Raw genomic sequence first — 22744 nt, 5'->3', positions numbered from 1 at the left:
TGTATTTTTGAAAAGTTGCGGCAGAACCCTAGAGTTGTCATATTTTATCGTATAAAATTTATATTTGGGTTTTTATATTTATGCTATATAATTTCTTTTGTTTATCCGCGTCTGCGCAATATTATTGATTTTTGCTTTATTTAGCACGTGTACAGAATATTGCAGCAAAGAAAATATTGTATGCATTTAAAAACTTCAGATTTCTCTTATTATTATAAGATATAATAATAATAATAATATAATATAAGGCTATATTAATATTATTAATAAATCAATGAATAGTTAAAAAAACTTCTGATAAAAGTGTTACAACTACGAACTAATTGTGCGCTCAAAATTCTGTGAACTTCTGAGTTGATTAACTGAAAATACCAATAAAAATACAATCACAAACTTTAAATTTTAAAATCACACAAACAGGAAATAGTGAACCTACTAAAACATAATTTGCTTTATCTAGGTAAGCAGTATACTAATAAATATTTATTTAAAATATAAACATAAACATTGACTCAATTTAGGAGTATAAGACTGATGTCAGCGTTTGTTTATATAGTATATAAATTTAGTAGGTGGCGGAGTTCTCCGTTCATCTAGTATTAATTATTAGCAGCAAGTTTCATTCAGACGCAAAGACGTTGTGCAGCAAGGTCCACCCAAGCCCGGGCGCCGCGCGGAGCGTCTGGGCTCTGCCCTGGCACGGCCATAGTATGGCAGAACAGCACGAGAATGAAAATGAAAACAATAACGACAACGATAGCTCAGAAAATTTAATATCATGTTCAGAAAGCACCGAAATGTTGATCCAGGAAAGTGCGAGGGATCTTTTCGATATCGTAAAATCTGGGTACGTAATTAATAGAATCTAAAAATGTCTAAGCATTATGCAAATTTCACTTCCATTCCAGAGATTTACCGAGTTTGGAAAATCTTCTAGAGCGATTAGATCCTGATGTTTTATCTGCCACAGACATGCATGGTTATACTGCAGCGCACTGGGCAGCCCTGGACGGGCATGTGAGTCTGGTTCGGTGTCTAGTCCGGCACAGTGCACCTGTCGATCTTTCTTGCTTGGGAACCCAAGGACCCAGACCTATTCATTGGGCTTGCAGAAAGGGTCATGTGGCATTAGCGCAAGTTTTACTGCAAGCGGGAGTTAGTGTAAATGCGGCGGATTTTAAAGGTAAATGGTTAAACTTGATCCTACCTATATCACATAATATTTTTTGGAAATTCTATGTTTTGATTTACAATTACTTGTTGATCTATAATATGCTTGTTAATTTTTGTATAAAACGAGAGCCTATTCGTCAGTGCCACTGCTGTGAAAATATTATAATTTATGTTTATTATATTTTAAGGTTTGACCCCTTTAATGACTGCTTGCATGTATGGCAGAACTGCGACGGCAGCTTTTTTATTGGAATGGGAGCCCTAAATCATTTAACAGATATAAACGGTGATACAGCTCTTCATTGGGCTGCTTACAAAGGTATACTATTTTTTCTTATCTACTGCTTTTAAGGGGGTCTTCCTATGTGATGGCCTGTTTTTTAGGGATATTTTAGGATTTTAGGGATATTTAGAGCTTCAAGTTTTTTATCATTTATTAACACATATTTGGACAGTATAAATATAAAATTTCAGCTAAAAATTTAGTCAAACTAGAGTTACAGCGCTCTGAACACCCCCGCCTCGAAAAAAAGAGCTCCCACTTCCTCCACGATTTCGGCTGATCGTTATCTGAAAAAAAAAAAATAAACGGCGTTTTAATTTGTAGGCATAAAAGCACGGAATGACCTATAATTAAATGAATATAAAAAAATTGGATTTTTGATAGACATTTGAAATAAAGTTGCAAATTAGGCGTTTTTTTTTGTTTTTTGCTATTTTGCATTTCAAGTAATTCGGTCCAGCCGTTTCTGAGATACAATGGAGGAAAGTTTGAAAAACACAGTTTTTGAGAAAAACGCGTTTAAAGTTTCAACTGCCAACTCAGCGCTCTCGAACCGCTCTTTCTTTTACCTGCTGTATCTTTAAAACGTCTTCGAATTTTCTAAAATCGCTTTACTACCGTATTCTAGATATGTTAAGGGAGCAATTTATGAAAAAAAATCGATTTTTTCAACCCATCACATAGAAGACCCCCTTAATATTTTACACATTTTATTCATATATTTTTTTTAGGACATGCTGATCTCATTAGATTACTCATATATTCCGGCGTAGAGTTGCAAAAAACGGATAATTTTGGTTCTACACCGTTGCACTTGGCTTGTTTATCAGGTAATTTGACCTGTGCCAGGCTTCTGTGTGAGAAAAATCAAACAATTTGGAACCCAGAGATAAAAATGGAAAGACCCCTTTGATGTTGGCGCAAGGGCATAGGCATCACGACATCGTACAGGTGACAAAGTATTTTACTTATCATTTTACTATTTAATACCTAATTAATATTATTTTTTTGTAGATGTTGCGGACTGAACTGAAACGTAAATCTCGATGGATTCCACCGATTTCAGAAATTTGGGGTCTTATATTTGGAGGCGCTGGTGATTCTAAGGGACCTTTGCTTTTATTTATGGGATCCGTATTATTATGGGGATATCCAATGTATATAATCAGAGTGAGTTGAAAACACAATAAAAATTCTGATTCTATAAATGGTTATAAATATTGTCTTCCAGTGTATACCAATTACATGGAATATTCTACGTCGTTCGCATTATTGTTTTATATATTGGAACATTGTGATGTGGCTGAGTTGGATTATAGCTAATAGAAGAGATCCCGGATATATAGCAATGAATTCCGAAACATATTATCGAGCTATAAAACAAATTCCATATTATGATAAATGCAAAAAGAGGCATTTAGTATTATCAAGACTTTGTCATAGCTGTAGGTGTCTCCGACCTCTTAGAGCAAAACATTGCAGGTAATAATCATATATTTTGATTAAGATAATTAAATATACCATTTAATGGTGGTAATAATTAGTAATATTCTTGCATTTAGGATTTGTAATCGCTGTGTTTCATTTTTTGACCATCACTGCCCATTTATCTACAATTGTGTCGGTTTGCGCAATAGAACATGGTTCTTTCTATTTGTGATGAGTATCGCCATCAATTGTTCGTTTACGATTTATTTTGCATGTTATTGCGTAATGATTGAAGGATTTGGTTTATTATACGTTTTGGGTCTTATAGAAGCAGTTGTATTCTGTGCTCTGGGATGGATATTGACGTGCACTTCGGTAAGTGAATTAACTTATTTTTATTTTTATTTTAATTTATAAGTGCTTTTATTGGTTGTTTCATAATTTTTATATATTTATTTAATACAAATGTATGTAAATTAGGCTTAGTTATTTGGATTTCTGCCCTAAAACTAAAATATTATTTTTATAATTAAATAATATATTTAATTTTCTAACAATTTAAGTGTATCATATTCAATCATGGTTTATATGAAATGAATTTTATTTGAACAATAAATTGGTTTCTATTCATTTTTTGGATATTATCAATTATACATTAAATCGAATCCCAACCGGATTATATAAGTAAATCATATTAATTTATAAATATTTAATTATTAAGTGAATTATTTTATGATATTGTGTTTTTTCTAGATTCTCCACGCTTGCATGAATTTGACGACAAATGAAATGTTTAATTACAAGCGTTATCCTTATTTGCGAGACAAACGCGGTCGATATCAAAATCCTTTTTCAAGAGGTCCTTTCTTAAATTTGATTGAATTTTTTGTAACCCTTCCCGGTGAAACACTTGCAGAAGATCAGGAATTGCTTGTGGATGAGTCGATCTGAGGAACAGCCGGAAAATCCGGGAAAAATCGGAAAGAACTTTATTTAAAGGCTTCTAAAAGGAAACGATTAGAAAGGTAATAGATTTTTAATTAGGCTTGGAAATATATCGGTGGTGGATATTATTGAAATATGAATTATTTTTTATAAAAAATATAAGTGTGGTGATATTCACATTAACGGTGATCGATTCTAGTTCGGATTTTTTGTTTGATATTTACTTATAACCTAAACTTTGAGGTTTGATTTTTTCAGAAATCATGCTTTTGCTACGATTTTGATTAGTCTTAATTTGTTATCGAATAGTGTAGAGGCAATCGTTTACAACATGTATTTTAGTAACATTCAATATATTGTTTAACATACTTTAGAATATCATTGTTCCATAGTCAATCATTATTGGAAACATAAATACTTTGTTGATTTACCGAAAATATTCAATTTTACGAAATATGTTAATTGACAATCTGTATATTCCGCTCGATTGTAAAATATTTTAATAACTAGAATAAACTTGAATTATTTGGTCTTCATAGTTGAGATACCAGCCTTTGTTAAATTTTGAATTAATTAATAGTCTAATTTTAATTAAAAGCACAAACAATTTATTATGAACATGTTAACTTTATTTGTTATATATCTAAATTTTATAAATTATCTCTATAAATGTGTATTGTTATAACGCTTGTACATATCGTAAATAAATTTTGGCTATAATTTCTTCTTTTCCTTATATTTCACAAAAAAGTAAAATATATTCATCAAATCACTTTCACCTAAAGATTTGGAATTTGAATAAGATTTGCAATAATTTATCGCATTTTTGAAATTTAACTAACGAAAACTTAAAATGGACTTAAGGAGGAATATTCCTTTTCTTAAAATCTGCGACATTTTCTTATGAATTCTATTCTTTTTTTCGGGACGTAGTAACATATGAATTTTAGGCTAGAGCATTCTAATGAATTGTTACTTGAATTTGGAAAGAATTAATTTTACAACGATATTTTTGTAAAAGACATCATGCTTCTTCCTTGGGGCTATAAATTGGGGATTAGTAGAAAAGAGTCGGGAGCTGCTCCTTACTAATTTTTTGTTTTTACTGCAATATAAATATCCATTATCATAACTAAACTATATTATTCTATTTTGAAAAGTTTACTACCACTTTTCTTACCGATGGAAATTGATTTTTCATTACGAATGTCAGCACATCATGTTGATTTGTTTCAAGGTGCGGTTTTCCGACTTCACGAAAAGCGGAAATGACTGGAAACTTTTATTACATTTCCAGCAAAAGTAGTAATACATTGTCATATCAATTAGTGAAATTAGATGATTAGCGTCGTGAAGTATGAAATATAACTTATTTTCACAAAATAAGGTGAAGCTTAAAATTATGAAATTGTTTTTAATTGGCCATAGTAGCTGCTAATATGTATTATGAATGATATAATTTATTTAGAAATAAATACCTCTTTGAATTCTTTTTTCAAATAATCGTGTCTGTTTATGATTTCCTCCCAAAGATTATTTTAGCTATTCAAATCACATAAAATTTAATTCCGTTTTCGCTTCCGGAAAATGTTTACGGTCAGTGCAATTACAGAATGTTATATCTGAATTAATTGCATGTTTTGCAGAACTAAAATTGTTCCGATTTGTTCCATAATCTTCTCTACACTAACTATTACACTTACTTTTACCACTGTATTGAAAAAAAATGCGTTAAAATTGCACGATTTTTCAAAACATTTACTGTAATTATTTAAAATATAGTAATTGTGTATAAATTTAATGAAGAAACATATTAAATAGTATATATGAAAATAAGTAAAATTTTGATTTTTTGAAGGATTTTTGCATCCAGAATCTTTCATTTATTTAACTTAAAGAATTTTCAATAATATATATTATAAAAAAGGATAACATATTTTTATGGTGACACCACAAATATTATTGTCTCGTTTTATTATATTTTTCTGTTTTTAATATATATATAGTTATTTTTTCATAAATAAAAGAAGCATTTACATATTAACATTACTAATATAAAAATCATTGTTGTTCAGTTATAAGCATTTGTTATAAATTTAAAAACAAATTCTTATTTTTTTCATAAATATCAGCTGAGGATGTTTTAAGCAAAATTATTTAGGAAAATAACTAATTTCGGATAAAACAAAACGTTAACTTCGTTTTTAAATGTTAATACTAATCATATAAAAGTTGTTCTGATATTCAGATATAAATATTTGTTATTAAGTTGTAAATTCATGGCTTTTTCATAAATATCCAACGATGTTTTAAGCAAGATTATTTAGGGAAAAAACTAAGTAATGATTTCAGTGTTAACAGTAATAATGTATATGAACTTATATGAACATTATAAACTATGTGAACAGTATATAAACAACACAAAAACACAATGTTGTTTAGTTATAAATATTTGTCATAAAAATCATCAGAAAAAGCATTCATTTCATACAACTAATTAATAGTATTTATGCTTCTCTTACAATTAGTGAATGTGAAAATTTTTTTTTGCAAATTCAGAAAAAAAAAACAGCTAATGATAAAAAGCTATTCGCTATCTTAAGTTTTGGTATCAAGTTTTTAAACTAGTAAGTTTTTTTTTTAAATAAGATCGTTAATTTTTCATTAATATCACTCCACAAAACTTTAATCTCTTATTTGCTTATACCACTATTTATTTATACTTCTCTTAGTAAATGTGAGGAGAAGTAATCTTGCAAATTCAGTAAAAAGCAGCTAATGACATTAAGGCGCTCGATCTATCCGTCTAATGAATGTGCAATTACCTGGCAGCATGCACTAATTATGTCATTTCGTGCAGTAATACCTTGAAAGGAAAATATGTACAGATTCTGTGCGGTAGATATATAATTGATACGTTTCGAATATATGTAATACCATATCTGATTCACATAGGAAACATTAACTGAACATCAGATGTGGAAACTACAATTTCCACATCTGATGCGAAGCTTCGGAGAAGATGGAATTTTCTTTTGAAATTGTAATTGCAGATGAAAAAAAAAACAATTTAGATATTGCGAATATGAACTAATATATATATATATATATATATATATATATAATATATATATATATATATATATATATATATATATATTATATATAATATATATATATATATATATATATATATATATATATTATATATGTATAAAACATTGTACGTGTTTTTTGAACAGAGCATACAAAAAAATTCATTAACGACAGCTATGGGGGCGTCCATTATTCACGTGAGGTTTTTAGGGGGAGGGGGGGTGACAAAAAATCACGAAATATCACGTGGGAGTAAGAGGGGTATGGTAAGATATCACGTGTATTTATTTTTACCTTTATATAGGGGGTCCCCCTATATAAATTTACTAGGCTTCAATGATTTAGGAACGGATTCAGTCAAGTCAATGTCCAGAATATTTTTTAATATTCATACATATTATATAAAAATAAAATTAGATATGGAGTATTTTGCATTAAAGCAATTTTGCATGAACTTGTCGACATATGTAAATAATTGACTAAATTAATGAGAATTATGATTTAGTAATTTAAAATTACGTATTAATCAAGACGTTTTCTAATTGTAAGTGATAACATTCGAACAGTTTTTGAATTTTCAGAATCGGTTCTAGATTTTTGGCGAAATCGTTGAAAAAATATTGCACTTAAATGCAAATTGTAAAGATACTTATCAAAATGTGTTCTTTTTGGGTTTGATCAAATTTTTGAAATCACTGCAGCAGTTTTTGGAAAATGACACACCTTATACATACACACAAACACTCACTCATTTTTCAAATCTAGATCTCAAACGAGTCAGAATGACGTGAAACGTCGCAAAATAATAAAATTAGCAAATTGGATTGTCCGGCTAAAATAAGAAAATTCTCCTTCGGGAAGTTAATAATTACGTGTTCATCTAGTACGTGCATAAACTCAATAACTTTACAATTAATTGTGTATTTTTATTTTAGAATTTAATTATATTTTTATTTCTTTTATTAATTACAATCTGTCTTCACACATTAAAAAAAGTCAGTAATTTGGAGTATACATGAATATTTAACATTTCAACTTTGATAAAAAAAATGAAATAGAATTGCTGTCATATAAATTAAAATTTATAATATGTTATCTCAAATGAGATATTAAGTTTAGATGCAGATAAAATTAGATTACGCAACATCTGGATCTGCTATTTCACATTATCTTCAAATCTTAATAAAAATATCCAAGCAAAACGGTTCCTCCGTTCATGAATGTTTTGTTTCGCGGAAGTAAATAAAAATATTTATTTTACTACGTGTTCATTATAAGTTGCACATCTTTTGTGGCTACACACTCCTTCTTAAGAAATTTCACGATTTCTGATTTTGAAATGAATCATACGTAATTTTTGCGTTAGACCACGTACAACTTTTGTTGATGTATGTTTTTGGCCCAATTACACATTTAACAATGTCGTTATTCTGCGTAGAATGCCTTATCGCGATTGCATATTCAAGAGAATAAAAAAAATGTTTTTACGAATAAGATCACGAAAACATATTTACTTTGCTTGATTTATTATGTATATTTATTTATTTTCTAATTCATTAGAAACTGTCCCATAAGAAAATGCTCATAAGAAAGAAAACTTTAGAGACTTTTTACTATTACTATTTGGCAAGACTTTTATTGGGCAAAACTAGTATGAACTCTATCATATTAAAAATATCGTGCGTTTTGTAGCAAAATACATTTGACAAGAGTATTTTTATAATTTATTCAACATAGATTGCTTTAATTTTGAATCTACAGTACTAATTCAAATTAAACCCTCACTGAAAATCAAATCGTACATTCACTAAAACTTATAATTGAAATAAGTTTGAGCTAAAAATTATAAACTATAACGTGAGAGCCGATTTTTGATCTTTTGTCGACGATTTCTCAGAAACAGCTGGATCGATTTCAAAATTTAAAAGCGATTCGATATAATTTGATGAGGATTAGCGTTTGTCTGATCCCTGCGACGATCGGCGAAGCCGTTTCTTTGTAAGTGTACAATTTCACGTCCATATTTGAGCCAACACTCTTGAAGACATTTTAAAAATCTAAAAACTATTCGAATGATATTGGTTGAAATCACGTTGATTTACGTTGATTTTGCTGATTTTAATTTTTATTGACGTTTCATGTTATTCTGAATATTTTGAGATCCAAATTGTAAAAAACCTTGTTAAGCGCATGTGTATATGGTATTAGGTGTGTGATGTGTATGTGGACGAAAATTTGACTTTTAGCCAACGCTTTTCCAAAAACGGCTGCAGTGATTTCAAAAATTTGATCAAACTCATCAAGAATTCATTTTAATGAGTTTCTATACAATTTGCATTTAAGTGCAACATTTTTTCAATGATTTCGCCAAAAATCCAGAACCGTAGAATTTTTTTTTGACAATTTTGATGAAACTTTGTATAACGATACATTTTATAGTCTGAAATAACAATAAAATATTATAGGCTTCTAATTATAAAAATTCACCAAAGTTTCAAATTGCGCCTCGTGGTTAAGCAATTCTAATCAGATTCTATGCCTAGAATGTTTTGTGTTTCGTAGGTACAACTGATTGTTGTTGACTTCAATAAAATGAATGGAATGTACTAAACAAATGAATTTAGTTTATACATCTACAAATATTATATGTATGTTTAAAGGGCATCATTTGGAAATAGCATTGTTTATTTTTTAGTGGACGCGGAAATTTTATTTTCTAAATAAACCTAAATAGCTGAATCTTAATTTTTATTTATTAAGTTGATGGCGTATACCTATCGAGAAGTTAATGCAACTTGCCTTAAGGCTAAATGCTACTTACAACCAGTTTGATTTTTGGTTTATAATGTGCAATTTAATTTTTAATTGAATTAATACATTTTTATTCCAAAAGTAAAAAAAAAATCTTTTAATTTTCAAATAATCAATTATCAATTCCTTTAGTGTTATATTTCAATTCAAATTCATTTAGTAGATTTTGAATTCGACGGTAGGTAGCCGTATCGTATGTGTGGCATATTGAGTAAAGTGTTTGCTTTTGAAGTCTTTCAATACCAGTTCTGGAGACTTAAGTACCGGGCTCGGGCTCCCGATATCATTGTTGGTTTTTTCGACAACCTCCCGTGATTTTATTGTCCGACGGTGTTCGAAGTATTTCTGTAATGCTCATTCTTTTATTCATTGACATAAAAAATAATAATATATTTATATAGAATTATAGCCGCACGCAGGCATTTAAAGATTCATTCTTTGTCATTGTGATTATTCAAACTGGTAGATTTAATAATGGTAAATTTGTACATTTGCAATTATAATAAATAGTATATATACTAAATAGTATATATAAATAGTATATATAATATTCGAAAATAAGTAGTATTAATATTATAATAATTTGTAGAAATTGATTTGACATGATTATCACAATATGGACAATTTTTACCGATTGACCGATTTCAAAAATTTGAAAACCATTCGATGCACCTCGATGAAGACTACTGTTTGTCAGTTTTGTGCGACGATCGGCCGAGTCGTTCCTTTATAATTAGCAGAAAAGTGAAAAATTTTTCGTCCACGTTTTAGACCGCAATTCTGAATCGATTTTGAAAATTCAAAAACCGTTCGAAAGATATTTGTTGGGAATCGTGCTGATTAGTTTTTGGTAGAGATCGGCTGGGCCGTTTTCTTGTGCTAAAGTGTTAACAAAATAATTCGACTATTTTTTATTCGAATTATTTTTTGACTGTAGATACCGTAGTCTTATAGATTATACTAAAATATTACGGCCCTACGACAACTCGTTTAACTTTAAAAATTCGTCAAAGTTTGCAATAATTGATGTCATTTTTTTGGCATTTATCAAAATTGGATTTTTCATCGACGTTTGCTCAAAAAGCCTGAAATGATTTCAAAAATTTAAAAGCCATTTGATGTATCCCGATGAGGATTATCGTTTCTCAGTTTTGTGCGATGATCGGCCGAACCGTTTCTTTGTAATTTGGAAAAAAGTGTTAAACTTTTCGTCCACATAGCTCTTACTACCGAATCGATTTTAAAAAGTCAAAAACTGTTCAAAAAATATTAGTTGGGAATGATACTGATTAGTTTTAGGTGATAATCTACTGAGCCGTTTTCTTGTAATTAACTGTTGAAAAAGAAATTTAAGCAGATTTTTATGGAACTTTTTTTGGCGATATATGTCATCAAATTCATTAAAGTTTGTGAAAATAGGTAGTTTTTTTAACGTTTGTTAAAATTAAAATTGGACGATTTACTTGGTATAACGATAAGGTAATTGGTCATATTAAACCATTAAAGTCCTACGGAAACTGGTTCAATTATAAAATTGATTGATGTTTGAAAATTTGCTTTTAGAAAATACTCCGAATTAACGTGTTCGTTCGTTTTCAATTAAGTGTAATAAATCTACTCCGAATACTTTTAATCACTCATAAATTAATTTATTTTTTATAGATTAAGTCGATTATTTACACATATTTGGAAGTTCATGTAACTTGCCTCAAGACAAAATACCAATACCAACTAGTTTTGCTTCATTTTTATTTATGTGTAATTTAGCTTCATTACTCCGATTGTTTCAACTATGAAACCGATAATATTAAATAATAATGCATATATCTATATCAATTACATAAACAAGCTTGCGGTTGCCACTAAAGCATCAATTTATTAAAAATTTCAAAGCTTCATCTAACCACAAATTGATGGTTCTCATTCATTACATGTAACAGTCGTGTACAAAACGTATCGTTTTTAATTTAAATCATTAACTAAAAAGTAGAACTGAAATGTGTAATCGCTATTGGCCTGGCATCCGTCCAATAAGAGCTTCTGCCAGGTATGTTATATTCCATATATAATAAAATGATAATAAGTGAGTGACAAGGCAAAATAAAATAACGCAGGTGAGAGAGAAGACAACGCTCAGGTACCAGGACGAGTGTGTGTGTCGGCAGGGGTTGCAAACTAACTGAAATTGATATGAAAAAATCACATTATTTTATATTAGTTAAAACCAATTGTAAGTAAAATATTTATGCTACAAGTATATTTTCCTAGTATGAAATTTTATCTTTCTAATTTTTATTAGAAATTCAAATTGAAAATATTTGAACTAGCCATCGATTAAGGAAATATTGTTTAGGCGTTCAAATATCGCTCTTTAACTTGTGAATAAACTTCTCATCAATATTCGAAACTTTGACAACGAAAAATTCCTTGATAATTTAATTGAACTTTGCAAAGAATGTTCCATTTACAATGTACGTCATAAAGTTATGTCTTTGCAGTTCGATATAGCGTTTCACACTTAAAAATTAACTTCGAAAAGACAAAAACGTTAAAATATTAACTTTGGTTAGATTTCACGTCTGTGTGCAAAAACCTGAACAAACATAGAAATTACCAGTAAAATGCAAAAATCTTTTGCCGGTACCAATAAAATTCATTTACTAAAGCATTGACCGATTTTTTGCGCGCCTTAATATTTGCTTACAAGATACCACACCGTCTGTGCTGTCATCAAAATATTTTGCTTAAAAATAAAAAAAAAATAAAAATTAGGGCTCGCCCGTAGGTAAGCGGTTAAGAGCGACGGGACTTGTTTCAGAGGTCCCGGGTTCGATACCCACTTCGAGCAGCCTGTTATCAGGCAACAGTGACAACGATTTTCACTTGGAAATATAAATAGCAATATGTTTCCAAGTGAAAATAACCCTCACCCGGCATTGTTGCACCATACTTGCCCTATTACAGAGATTGTAATAAAAAATTATTATAAAGAGATGTGACAACTGTTTGGGTTGCCATCTGTAATAAAACAAACGTAATTTGTACGATATTAATCACAACAGCTCATAGAACCTATAAGTTCTGATCGCTGTTCTAATAAAAAAAAAAGAATTAAAATCAATTACACTTCTACGCCAACCAGGGGGTAGTTCTGCCTGTCATATCGATATATCTATACAACTTAAATCGGGTTTGTATACAAACCGAAGTTCTTATCTTTACTATGCATATTACTATTGTCTATGGTCTATGTATAGTTGACGTTAAGGCAAATTTCGAGCTCTCGAATTCATTCGGTGCCTGCATTTCGCAGGCTCAACAGAGGCGTTCTGACCCGGGGGCGCCAAAGCAACCCCGGGTCATAATCGTCGTATGTTCGAGATGCCGAAATGATCGGGACAGTTTGTGATAGTGAAATTTTATTTGGCTTGTGCTTGGATTTTTCATAACAGAGTTGGATGTTGGATGTTGGATTCTTCATAACAGAGTGTGATAAGTGAGTATTGCATTTTTTTTGTCAAGATCAACCAATACGGTCAAGCCTCTAGGATTGCAATTTTCAGAGCCATCGATATGGTGTTCGTTTAACACTTAATAAGTGCATTATAAATGACCTTTTAATAACTAGATATTGGTGTAAAAGTTTTAAACATAAGTTTTATTAGCGATTATTTTAAATTTTACAATATGTTTGTATAAACATGCCAAGTTATATAGTAGATGTGTTCGACATCGGTTTTTGCTATTTCAGAGTTACTTTACAAAACATAAGTCGTTTTTAAGATATGTTCGATTTTTTTTGTTGGGAATTAGTATTTTAATTCAGCTTTTATTACATTTTTATACGAACTTGTAAATTTAATAATAATTTACAATTTGTCTCTGAAATTTAATAGTTTCCATATAACACAGTTTCCATAATACATGGGGCATGGCGCGTACTCACTGGCGTCATTGGAGGCTTAACTGTAGTTATTATTATATAACATTCAGATAACATTTAATTTATTATGATAGTTAATAAACGAATTTATTATGATAGCTAATAAACGAAATACATTACGGTAAAACCTATTTTTGGGCGGTTTTATCTTTAGTTTCGTAACACAGTAGTATTGTCGCTCAACATACACTTCGTATGCAGATTTTTTACAATTTAATTTTTAACTTCCCGTAGGGTAGTTATAGTAATGGGACGAAAATCGAAAATAAAAATTTTCGCATTTTTTCACGTTTTGAAGGTTTCTGCACACTTTGGCATACCTTAGAAAAAATAGATGTGTGTGTGTGTTTTGTATGTCCGCATTTTTTCGTACACGTTTTCGGGCGAACGGATCAACCGATTTGAATGGTTAAAAAAACATTCGATTCTTATTGACAGAGAGATGTGTTAACTCAGCAAAGGCAGGTCCAGCCGTTACGGAGATACAGAACAAAAAGTGCAAAAAATACAAATCGAATTTGAGAGAACGGAGTATCCGATTTGAATGATCTAAAAAACATTCGATTTGTAATTATAGGGACAAGAGGTGATTAGTTTTTGGCAAAGGCAAGTCTAGCAATTTTGGAGATACAGAGCTAAATGTGCAAAAAATGGCAGTTTTTGAGAGAACTTAGCGTTCGATTTGAATGATTCAAAGAACTTTTTTAGCCAAAATAATTGCTTTTGGAAAAAATTGTTTAATTTTTTTTTTCAATTTTTTTTGTACATTGAAAATAATTCAGATTTTAATTTTAATTCTGACTAAAGTTCTAATATACTTAAAACAAATAATTTCAACTTTGAAATTCAGTTTATATAATTCTTATAAATATTGGACAATGTTACAATATTTATAATAATCTATTTCAAAACATTTAATATAGCTCGAACATTTCGTTACGGTACGGGAAGTTCCAGCAATTTGCCTTGAGGCCCAATGCCATACACATCACCAGTTTTTTCTAAGATGAATTATTACTGATTCAGCAAATAATTCACACATTTCGGGAAGTTCAAACAACTTGCCATAAGCGAAAGTTTTGTTGGGGCTTAAAATAATCTTCGTTATTACTTATAACGTTAAATAAATAAATTAGTATACTACAGTCGGCAAGATCTGCAATGAATGGATATGTTACACGATGTTGATTCTCAGTTATTTAAAAATCCAATCGAATATGTCATTTACAAGTTTCCTACACCTGTCTTTGTACATATTCATAAATATGAATCATATACATATATATACAATGGGACAGGCAAAACGATGTTGTTGAGACAGAAAAAGATAGACGTAGCCCGAGTTCGCTTGAATGATAATTTATTTCTTGCTTGAATGAATTCATTGTTACAAACAATGGCTAATGTAATTACTGGTTGTACAATGCATGTGTGTGTAGGCACACGTTTACAAATTATTACAGATTTATTCACCTACCGTCGATATATCATACGTGAAATATATTGGGATGAATATAAAGGGCGAAATAAACTAGGTGAGCAACATATTTTGAGACAAAAATGACACAATTTACGATCAATTAGAAAATGATAGATATACTGTAGAGTGGTCATAGATTTATTTATAGTATTTTCTTATATTAATATTTATGATTTTTTTCAGAACTAAAGGCTCCAAATTTAAAAAAAAATTAATTACTAATTTCATAAATATTTTATAATACGTTTCTGGGAAATAGAATTTCTTATTCTTCAAAAACTTTTAAAAATAATTCAGTAAAAATTAGTAGTATTTAAACTTACAAGGAAACCCTCAGGTTTACTCTTCTGGGGTTTTGATGAAACTTTGCATGGTGATAGAGTTGATAGTCAAACCGAACCCCATAAAATATTATAGGCCTATGAGAAGAGGTTTAATTATTAAAGTTGCAAAAAATGCGCTACATGACATATCTGTTTATTAGTAGTCGTAGTAATAGTTGTTTTTGCCAATCAAAACGTATTAATAGTTGTAGACTACAACTATTACAACTACTACTTGTTGTTAAAAATAGTAATCGATGCATTCACTATACATATTTAGTTATTTGTAAGGTTGTCAAATATCTCCCTTCCGCCTTTTTGTATTATAAACCAAGAGCAAAAAAGCGGAAGGGAGATATTTGACAACCTAATATTTTGAATTTAAATTATAATTCATAACAAACTAGTTGTGCATGGTATTGTGCCTTGAAGCAAATTGCGGAAACTTGTCCTACCATAATCAATCATTCGAGAAATAAAAATATTTGATAATCCACAAAAATGCATTATTGATTAACACTAATTTTGTTAAAGATGTATACCGCATTGAATTAATTATTCATGGCATAAGTAAAGAGTAGTACTAACCAGGTACTTTAACATTTTATTTACATAATATTTCGAATTAAAATCATAATTGCTAACTAAATAGTGGTGCACGGTATTGTACCTTGAAGCAAATTGCTGGAACTTGCCCAATCATAATTAATCCTTCGAGGAATAAAAATTACCAGCAAACCTCAAAAATTCATCATCAATTGATACTAATTTTAAAAAAATATTTACCGCATTGGATCAATCAACTATTCATGACGTAAATAAAGGATATTACAGCCATGTTTTATCTATAATATTTTTTTGAAAACACTTTGGCAATTGAGATGGCGGTATCTTGTAGCAATAGCAAAGGTACACAAATAACAGATCAATGTTTTCATTAATGAAAATTATCTAAATATCGTAAAATTATTAATAACTAAATGTACTGCGACTTCATACGCAAAGAATTTAAAAAAAAGTTAAAGGTTTTTGTCAATTTTATGTTAATTTCTGTTTATTTTCAGCTTTTTTATTAGCTTTATTGAAAAGAATTCTTTATACAACACTTTTGGCCTTTCTAATGTTTTTCAAGAGATTTGACTTTTTTAATTATTACTAATGGGTGTACATTTAAATAATAAATATAAATTATATATAAATTATATAAAATATATAAATCTGTGTGTGTCCAAATTCATATAGACCATCGATTGTATCATTTAATTTAGTTCCCTTCCATCAAACCAATAATACATCACACCAAATCAAATCCCAATCTTTTAAACAACCTATTAATATTGTATGGGTGTTTATTTATTTTGAAATTTATCCTCTTATGTCAGGATAATACGCGCATTGTGATTTCGATTTTCGTCATTTGTCACTGACATTTTTGATGTGTGAGGTCCTGCAATCACATTCAAAATTTGATATTCGGTATTGTTAAAATATGACTTTGCAGATATTGAATCTTGACTGAGTGTGATAAAAAGGAATACCTGGAAAAATTATTATTAACCAAAAAGTTTGACTAATATTCGTGGTTTCTCATGTTCAAAAAGGTGGTTCTATGATATTTTTTGTCAAATGAATGATTGGCTTTGCCTCTTGAGGATAAATTCAAAATATTTAATATGATAAAAGAAGATATATACTTTCCAACTGAAATTGTTTAGGATTTGATCATGTTGAGAAAAATTATAAAAAATCACATCACAATATAATAATTCAATGTGTATGTACGTATGTAATCCCGCTTAAAAAGTTTAAGTTCATCTGGATAGCTAACTATTATATTTAATTAGACTTTTCTGAAATAAAAGCATCATTTTATTAAAAAATAATCAATCTTTTATTTAAAAATATTTATTGATATAGGATGTCCCTCAGAAACTTTAAAGTATTAAAATGAAAAATATTTTAAGATAAACACTCACTAAAAATTAAACTACAAAAATTAAATAATATTAAGTTCTTTCTATAATTTTGCTAAAATATATATTTAAAATTTTGCTAAAATATATATTTATTAGCTAAAATTTACGAAATTAAAATTATTAACGTAATATTTGTTTTATTGCAATAATATTTTATTAATTTTTTTTTAACTTCCCGTAGGGCAGGTTATAGTAATCGCAAAAAAATCGAAAATGAAAAATTTTATATATCTTTACGTTTCAAAACCTTCTGAATATTTTGGCATACTTTAGAAAAACTGGATGTATGTGTGAGACTTGAATCAACAAGATGAAGAACTGATGAATCTAGTAAAAAAAGTAAAAAAAAATGACATCTGGCGGTCAAAAATGATCATTAGACATATGCACATCAAATTATCAGATATTTTATAGAAATTTTAACAATAAGTATAAATTTTGTTTACATTCCTATGGGTTCCGTACCAATGCTTATACGTTAGACGGCGATGCGGCGTTTACGCGCTTCAATATTTTGTCTCTATGCTGTTAAAGCAGTACGATTGCTTTGAAAAAAAGTTCAGAATTTCCGAAATATTTTAAAATAATTTTTTCTTCAAAAAGTCTTTTTTTTTTAAAAGTAAATTTTTGTCAAAAATTTGTCTTAAAAATCTAATTTTTTCAGAGTAATTTTTTTTTCAAAAATGTTAATCTTTTTTAAAAAAAATAATTTTTGGTATGAGAAGTTCCAGCAATTCGCCTTAAGGCACGATGCCATGCGCCCCACTAGTTTTTTTTTGTCAATCAAAACTTTATTTAAGTATTTTATTAATGAATAAAATACCGATTAGTATCATTAAATCAATCGTCCATTGTACCTAAATTTAGTCAAAAAAAGCAAACGAAAGAGCTAGGTATGCCCCGTGTTGTACCTGCCCATAACATTGTCCCTCTCCCTCTTGAGTAACAGGCCGACTCGGCGCGCGGGATCTCCTGGCCTCAGTGGCATACGTGCTTCGACCGAGCACGTTGGTTCCTATAACGTTTTGTGCGGAAATTATTTACGACAAATAATATTAAGAAAATAATAATAAAAACATTTTTAATTTAAGTGGTAATTAGAACGTTGATATATTGATGAGTTTAATAAAATTGTATTAAAATTATTTAAACATGTGATTTTGAGTTTTTTGACAAAAGTTCAAAAACTGTTGTCAGCACGTGGATGTACTACATAATGTTTGCTGATTGTTGCATAAATTTTTAAGCGTATATTTAAAGACATTTAAAGGGACTTTAGCAAAAATTTGCTGAAAATTATTTATGCACAATTATATAAATTATAAAGTTAAAGTGAAATCTCAATAACTTTTAAACAGTCTTTGATATGCAAATGAGTTATCAAAGATTTGTTCAAATTAATTACTGTGTCATTAATTACCGATGCCTTGAGACTTTTATTTCTGGCAAATCATTATTATTTTTGTTGTGACAATTTTATAAATGTGTTGTAACGTACAGTTAATTATTACTACCTGTGAGATTTATTAAATTATTCTGAACATTTCTATAAAAAACATAATTTAATGTGTAAACCTTCATTCGACTCCTTCATAAATCGATCTACAATACAATGTTTATATATGACACACACGTTGCCTATTGTATAACTTTTCAAAATTTATTATAATCCGGTTTTGGGCCAGCTTGAAGATTTGTCGAGATTTTTGATTATTTTGTGTGTTTTCCATTAAATCTAATAATGTTACATGATATTTGTTTATGTACAACTAAAATTGTACTTTTGCGCAGAACAGTTGATAGTGAATTAATTTGATAAAAAATTAATATATATTGTGCCTTATAAGTGCTCTAATGAACAAAAACCAAATTTTTTGAAAATTTTGAATCGTTGTAGTTATTGAACGTTGGAGTTAATGGATATTAATAGTTATGATGAAATCAGTACCTGTTTGATAATTAAGATTTGATTAAATAATTGTTTACAAATTTATACAAACCAATTGCTGCCTTCGCAACAACTACTACCTGTGAATTAAATTTAAAATGCATTTAAATTCCTACTTTTGCATCTAATAAAATCAATTAAATAATTCTACTTACAATGTACAAGTGAAAAATGTGGATTTCCAAACGTATCCCAATTATCTAAAACCCCCAAAAGACAATTTTAATTAAGTTACTACGTCTATTATCAAATCAGCATTGATGATAGAACTATTGGAGTCCGGTCCCATGGACAGGGGCGGCTTAGCCCAGGGCCGAACAGGTGACCAAATAGTTCCGAACGAACCGCTCTGGGCCCTCGACTCGATCAATAATAGTCCGCCCCAAACGGCCCTGTATTCATATTGCTACAACCCGAACTATTGGCAAGGGCAGGCGACCAGTCCGACGGATAACTGCGCTCAATTGCAGATGCAGGTGAGGGGAACCGAATTATTTATATATATTTTGTTTATTGATATATTTTTTATTTTGCATTTTGTTTAATTTATAGATTAACCAGAATAATTTTGGCACACCTTTTAAAAAAATATATTTTCTTACGTTTTAGGGTTCATTTTATTACATCGTATGCATTTCATCAATTTTGGATGAAATATATTTTAAATAGTAGTGCATGGCATGGTGCCTTGAGACAAATTGCTGGAACTTTTCTTAATATTTTAATTTTTTTTCAGTTTTAGTTTTTTTTTTTTAATTTTGAGAAAAACAGTTTTTTTCAAGAATTTTTGAAAATTCTAGTTTATAACATTTTTGTCAATTTTGATATTTTTTTGAAAATTTTCAAATTTCAAATCACGTAAGCGCTGCGTCGCAGACTTACTTAAGCTGTTTGTGAACAAAATTTGTACTTATGATTAAAATCTTTATATATTACCTGATGATTTGAAGTGCACATATCTAATGCTTATTTTTGACTGCCAAATAGATTTTTTTTATTGAATTAAAATTTTGTTTATTGTATCTCAAAAATCGCTGGACCGCCTTCCGAAAAATTTAATCACTCCTTCGTTTCGTTATCACAATTGCAACGTTTTTTGAATTACTCAAATACGACGCTTCAAAAACTTAATTGCTATTATTTGCACTATTATTTACCCGTATCTTTGAAACGGGAGACTGGCCTTTGCCAAAATTAGCAAATCTCCCCATCATTACAAATCGAATACTTTTTGAATTCTTCCGAAAACGTCGACGAAAAATTTTATTCATACACACTCATACATACATCTATTTTGTCTAATTATAAGGAATGCCAAAATATTTAGAAACCTCTGAAACCTAAAGATATGCATAAAAATCATTTTCGATTTTTTTCAGATTATTATAACTTACCCTACAGAAAGTCATATTCTCAGACATTTTATTTAAACTATTGTTAATTTATTAATTTATTTATTTATTTTCTTCTTTTTTATTTTATTTTTTTTATATATTTTTTTATTTATTTATTTATATATTATTTTCATATCTTAGTCAAGGTATCTGAAGAAAAGAAATTAATTTATTACATTTTACAAACTATGTGAAGTACTTTTCATGCATTTTACCAGAGTAAATAATAATCAAATATTAAATTACCATAAAAGCAAGATATATTCTATTACGTTTTTTTTCAAACTATTTGATTATAGTTTGAAAAAAACGTATTATCGTTTTATGACAATTTTAAGTGACTACTTAGAATGCATTTTAATAATGTAAATCTTATATCAAATATTACATCAATTTTTAAATTGCGGTTGGCCTACCATGGAGGTTAATGCCTAAGGTTTCTATATGAAACGTTTAAGTTAATCCAAAAATTCTCATACTTATAGCACATTTTTTGACTATTCGTATAAAATTTTAACACTTTTATTAATTATTCATTTAATATAAAATAGGGTAAATTTTTACAAAACCAGATCAATGATTATTTGATTCATTGATTATTTCATTCATTTGACCACGTTTTGGTCACTAAATTATCAATCCAAACCGTTTTAGTACAAAAATAATATTTTTTACTAGAAAGCAAAACAAATAATAATTTTCATGGTATGTATATCAATATTTTTTATAAGTATCCCGCGTTAGAACATTTTTTTTGTAAATTACAATATCTGTTACAGAACTGAACAAACCGTATATCCTAATTATCATACTTTTCTGTAATTTGTACCACCGTTTGGAATATTTCGGCTGAAGAATAGTTGAATCAAAATGGCTGTAGTAATTCAGTTGTATGTATTAGTGATTCGTAATTATATTAGTTATTATGTATTCATTCTAAAGCAACGTTAATGTACATTAGAGTTACATTATATTTGCACGCATTGTTGATTCCAACCAATCGGACTCTCTGCCATTGTAACCTTGTATCATTCACTGGATTCCTATTGGAAGATTAATGCCGGAGAGAATGGATTTATATATATATATATATATATATATATATATATATATATATATATATATCCGTACAATATACCTTTGTTGCGTAACTTCAAATTCACACTCGGTTGATTTTGCAATAAATAAATACTCATGTTCATTGTGATGCATTTAATATATATACACATGTGTATCTAGAGATCATAGATGAGAAAGATTTAAACTTTTAGGTCCTCTTGCTATTTTTAACAAAGGTAATAAAAATAGTATTTTACTTACAATTGCTCATCTAGAGTTACTTTTATTAAGCAGAATTATTTCTTTAATCTTCGCTGTCTTAAATCAGACATTTTAATAAAGTCACTTTGGAGTGTTGAAGTTAATATTGAATTTACAATATAATCTTTTAAGCATTACTGAATAAAATATTATTTTATCATGTATAGAAATAATATACGTCCAAAGTAATTTTTCAAGATCATTCTTTTTACATATTATGCTTCTTCTGATTCTAGATTATATGTTAAGTATTTCAAGTAACATTCTCGTACATCTCACAGATTAATTATTAGTTATTAGATATTAGATTTTCCATTGCCATTTCACACCGCAGTTCCCTCAATGAGCTATTACTAGATAAAATATTACTTTATAGTAACTATTTTTTTCTTCAAATGTTCAAATTAATTCTTCAAGATCCATTTTTATACATATTTTAGGTAATATACTCGTACATTCACATATTAATTGTCTCATAATAATATAATAATAATGGGTAGTATTGCCCTAGGCAGGTCCATGAGCTTAGTCAAACTCCACGTCGATTCAGGGAAGAATAGTGTGAGAGGTTTCCCATTGCCACTTTACACCACAGTGCCCGATATTTTTAATTGGAAACATATT

At 29.0% G+C, this 22744-nt stretch overlaps 1 protein-coding gene across 1 annotated transcript; it reads left to right on the top strand.

Annotated features, from left to right (window-relative positions):
• Positions 1-710: 710 nt before the first annotated feature.
• Positions 711-22722, top strand: LOC113381473 (protein S-acyltransferase 24-like). The gene is given in 12 exon segments (XM_026620375.1): positions 711-847; positions 909-1183; positions 1362-1418; positions 1421-1492; positions 2188-2325; positions 2328-2407; positions 2471-2626; positions 2688-2938; positions 3019-3259; positions 3638-3909; positions 19662-19882; positions 22632-22722. Coding segments are annotated over 10 exon segments (1605 nt in total). The 3' UTR covers positions 3836-3909; positions 19662-19882; positions 22632-22722.
• The last annotated feature ends 22 nt before the right edge of the window (positions 22723-22744 follow it).

Source organism: Ctenocephalides felis, unplaced genomic scaffold (genome assembly GCF_003426905.1).
Source record: "Ctenocephalides felis isolate EL2017-DRISC unplaced genomic scaffold, ASM342690v1 CF-g0.4_SCAFFOLD_00845, whole genome shotgun sequence".
NCBI classification, from domain to species: Eukaryota; Metazoa; Arthropoda; class Insecta; order Siphonaptera; family Pulicidae; genus Ctenocephalides; species Ctenocephalides felis.
This window is presented reverse-complemented; position numbering and strand designations above follow the sequence as displayed.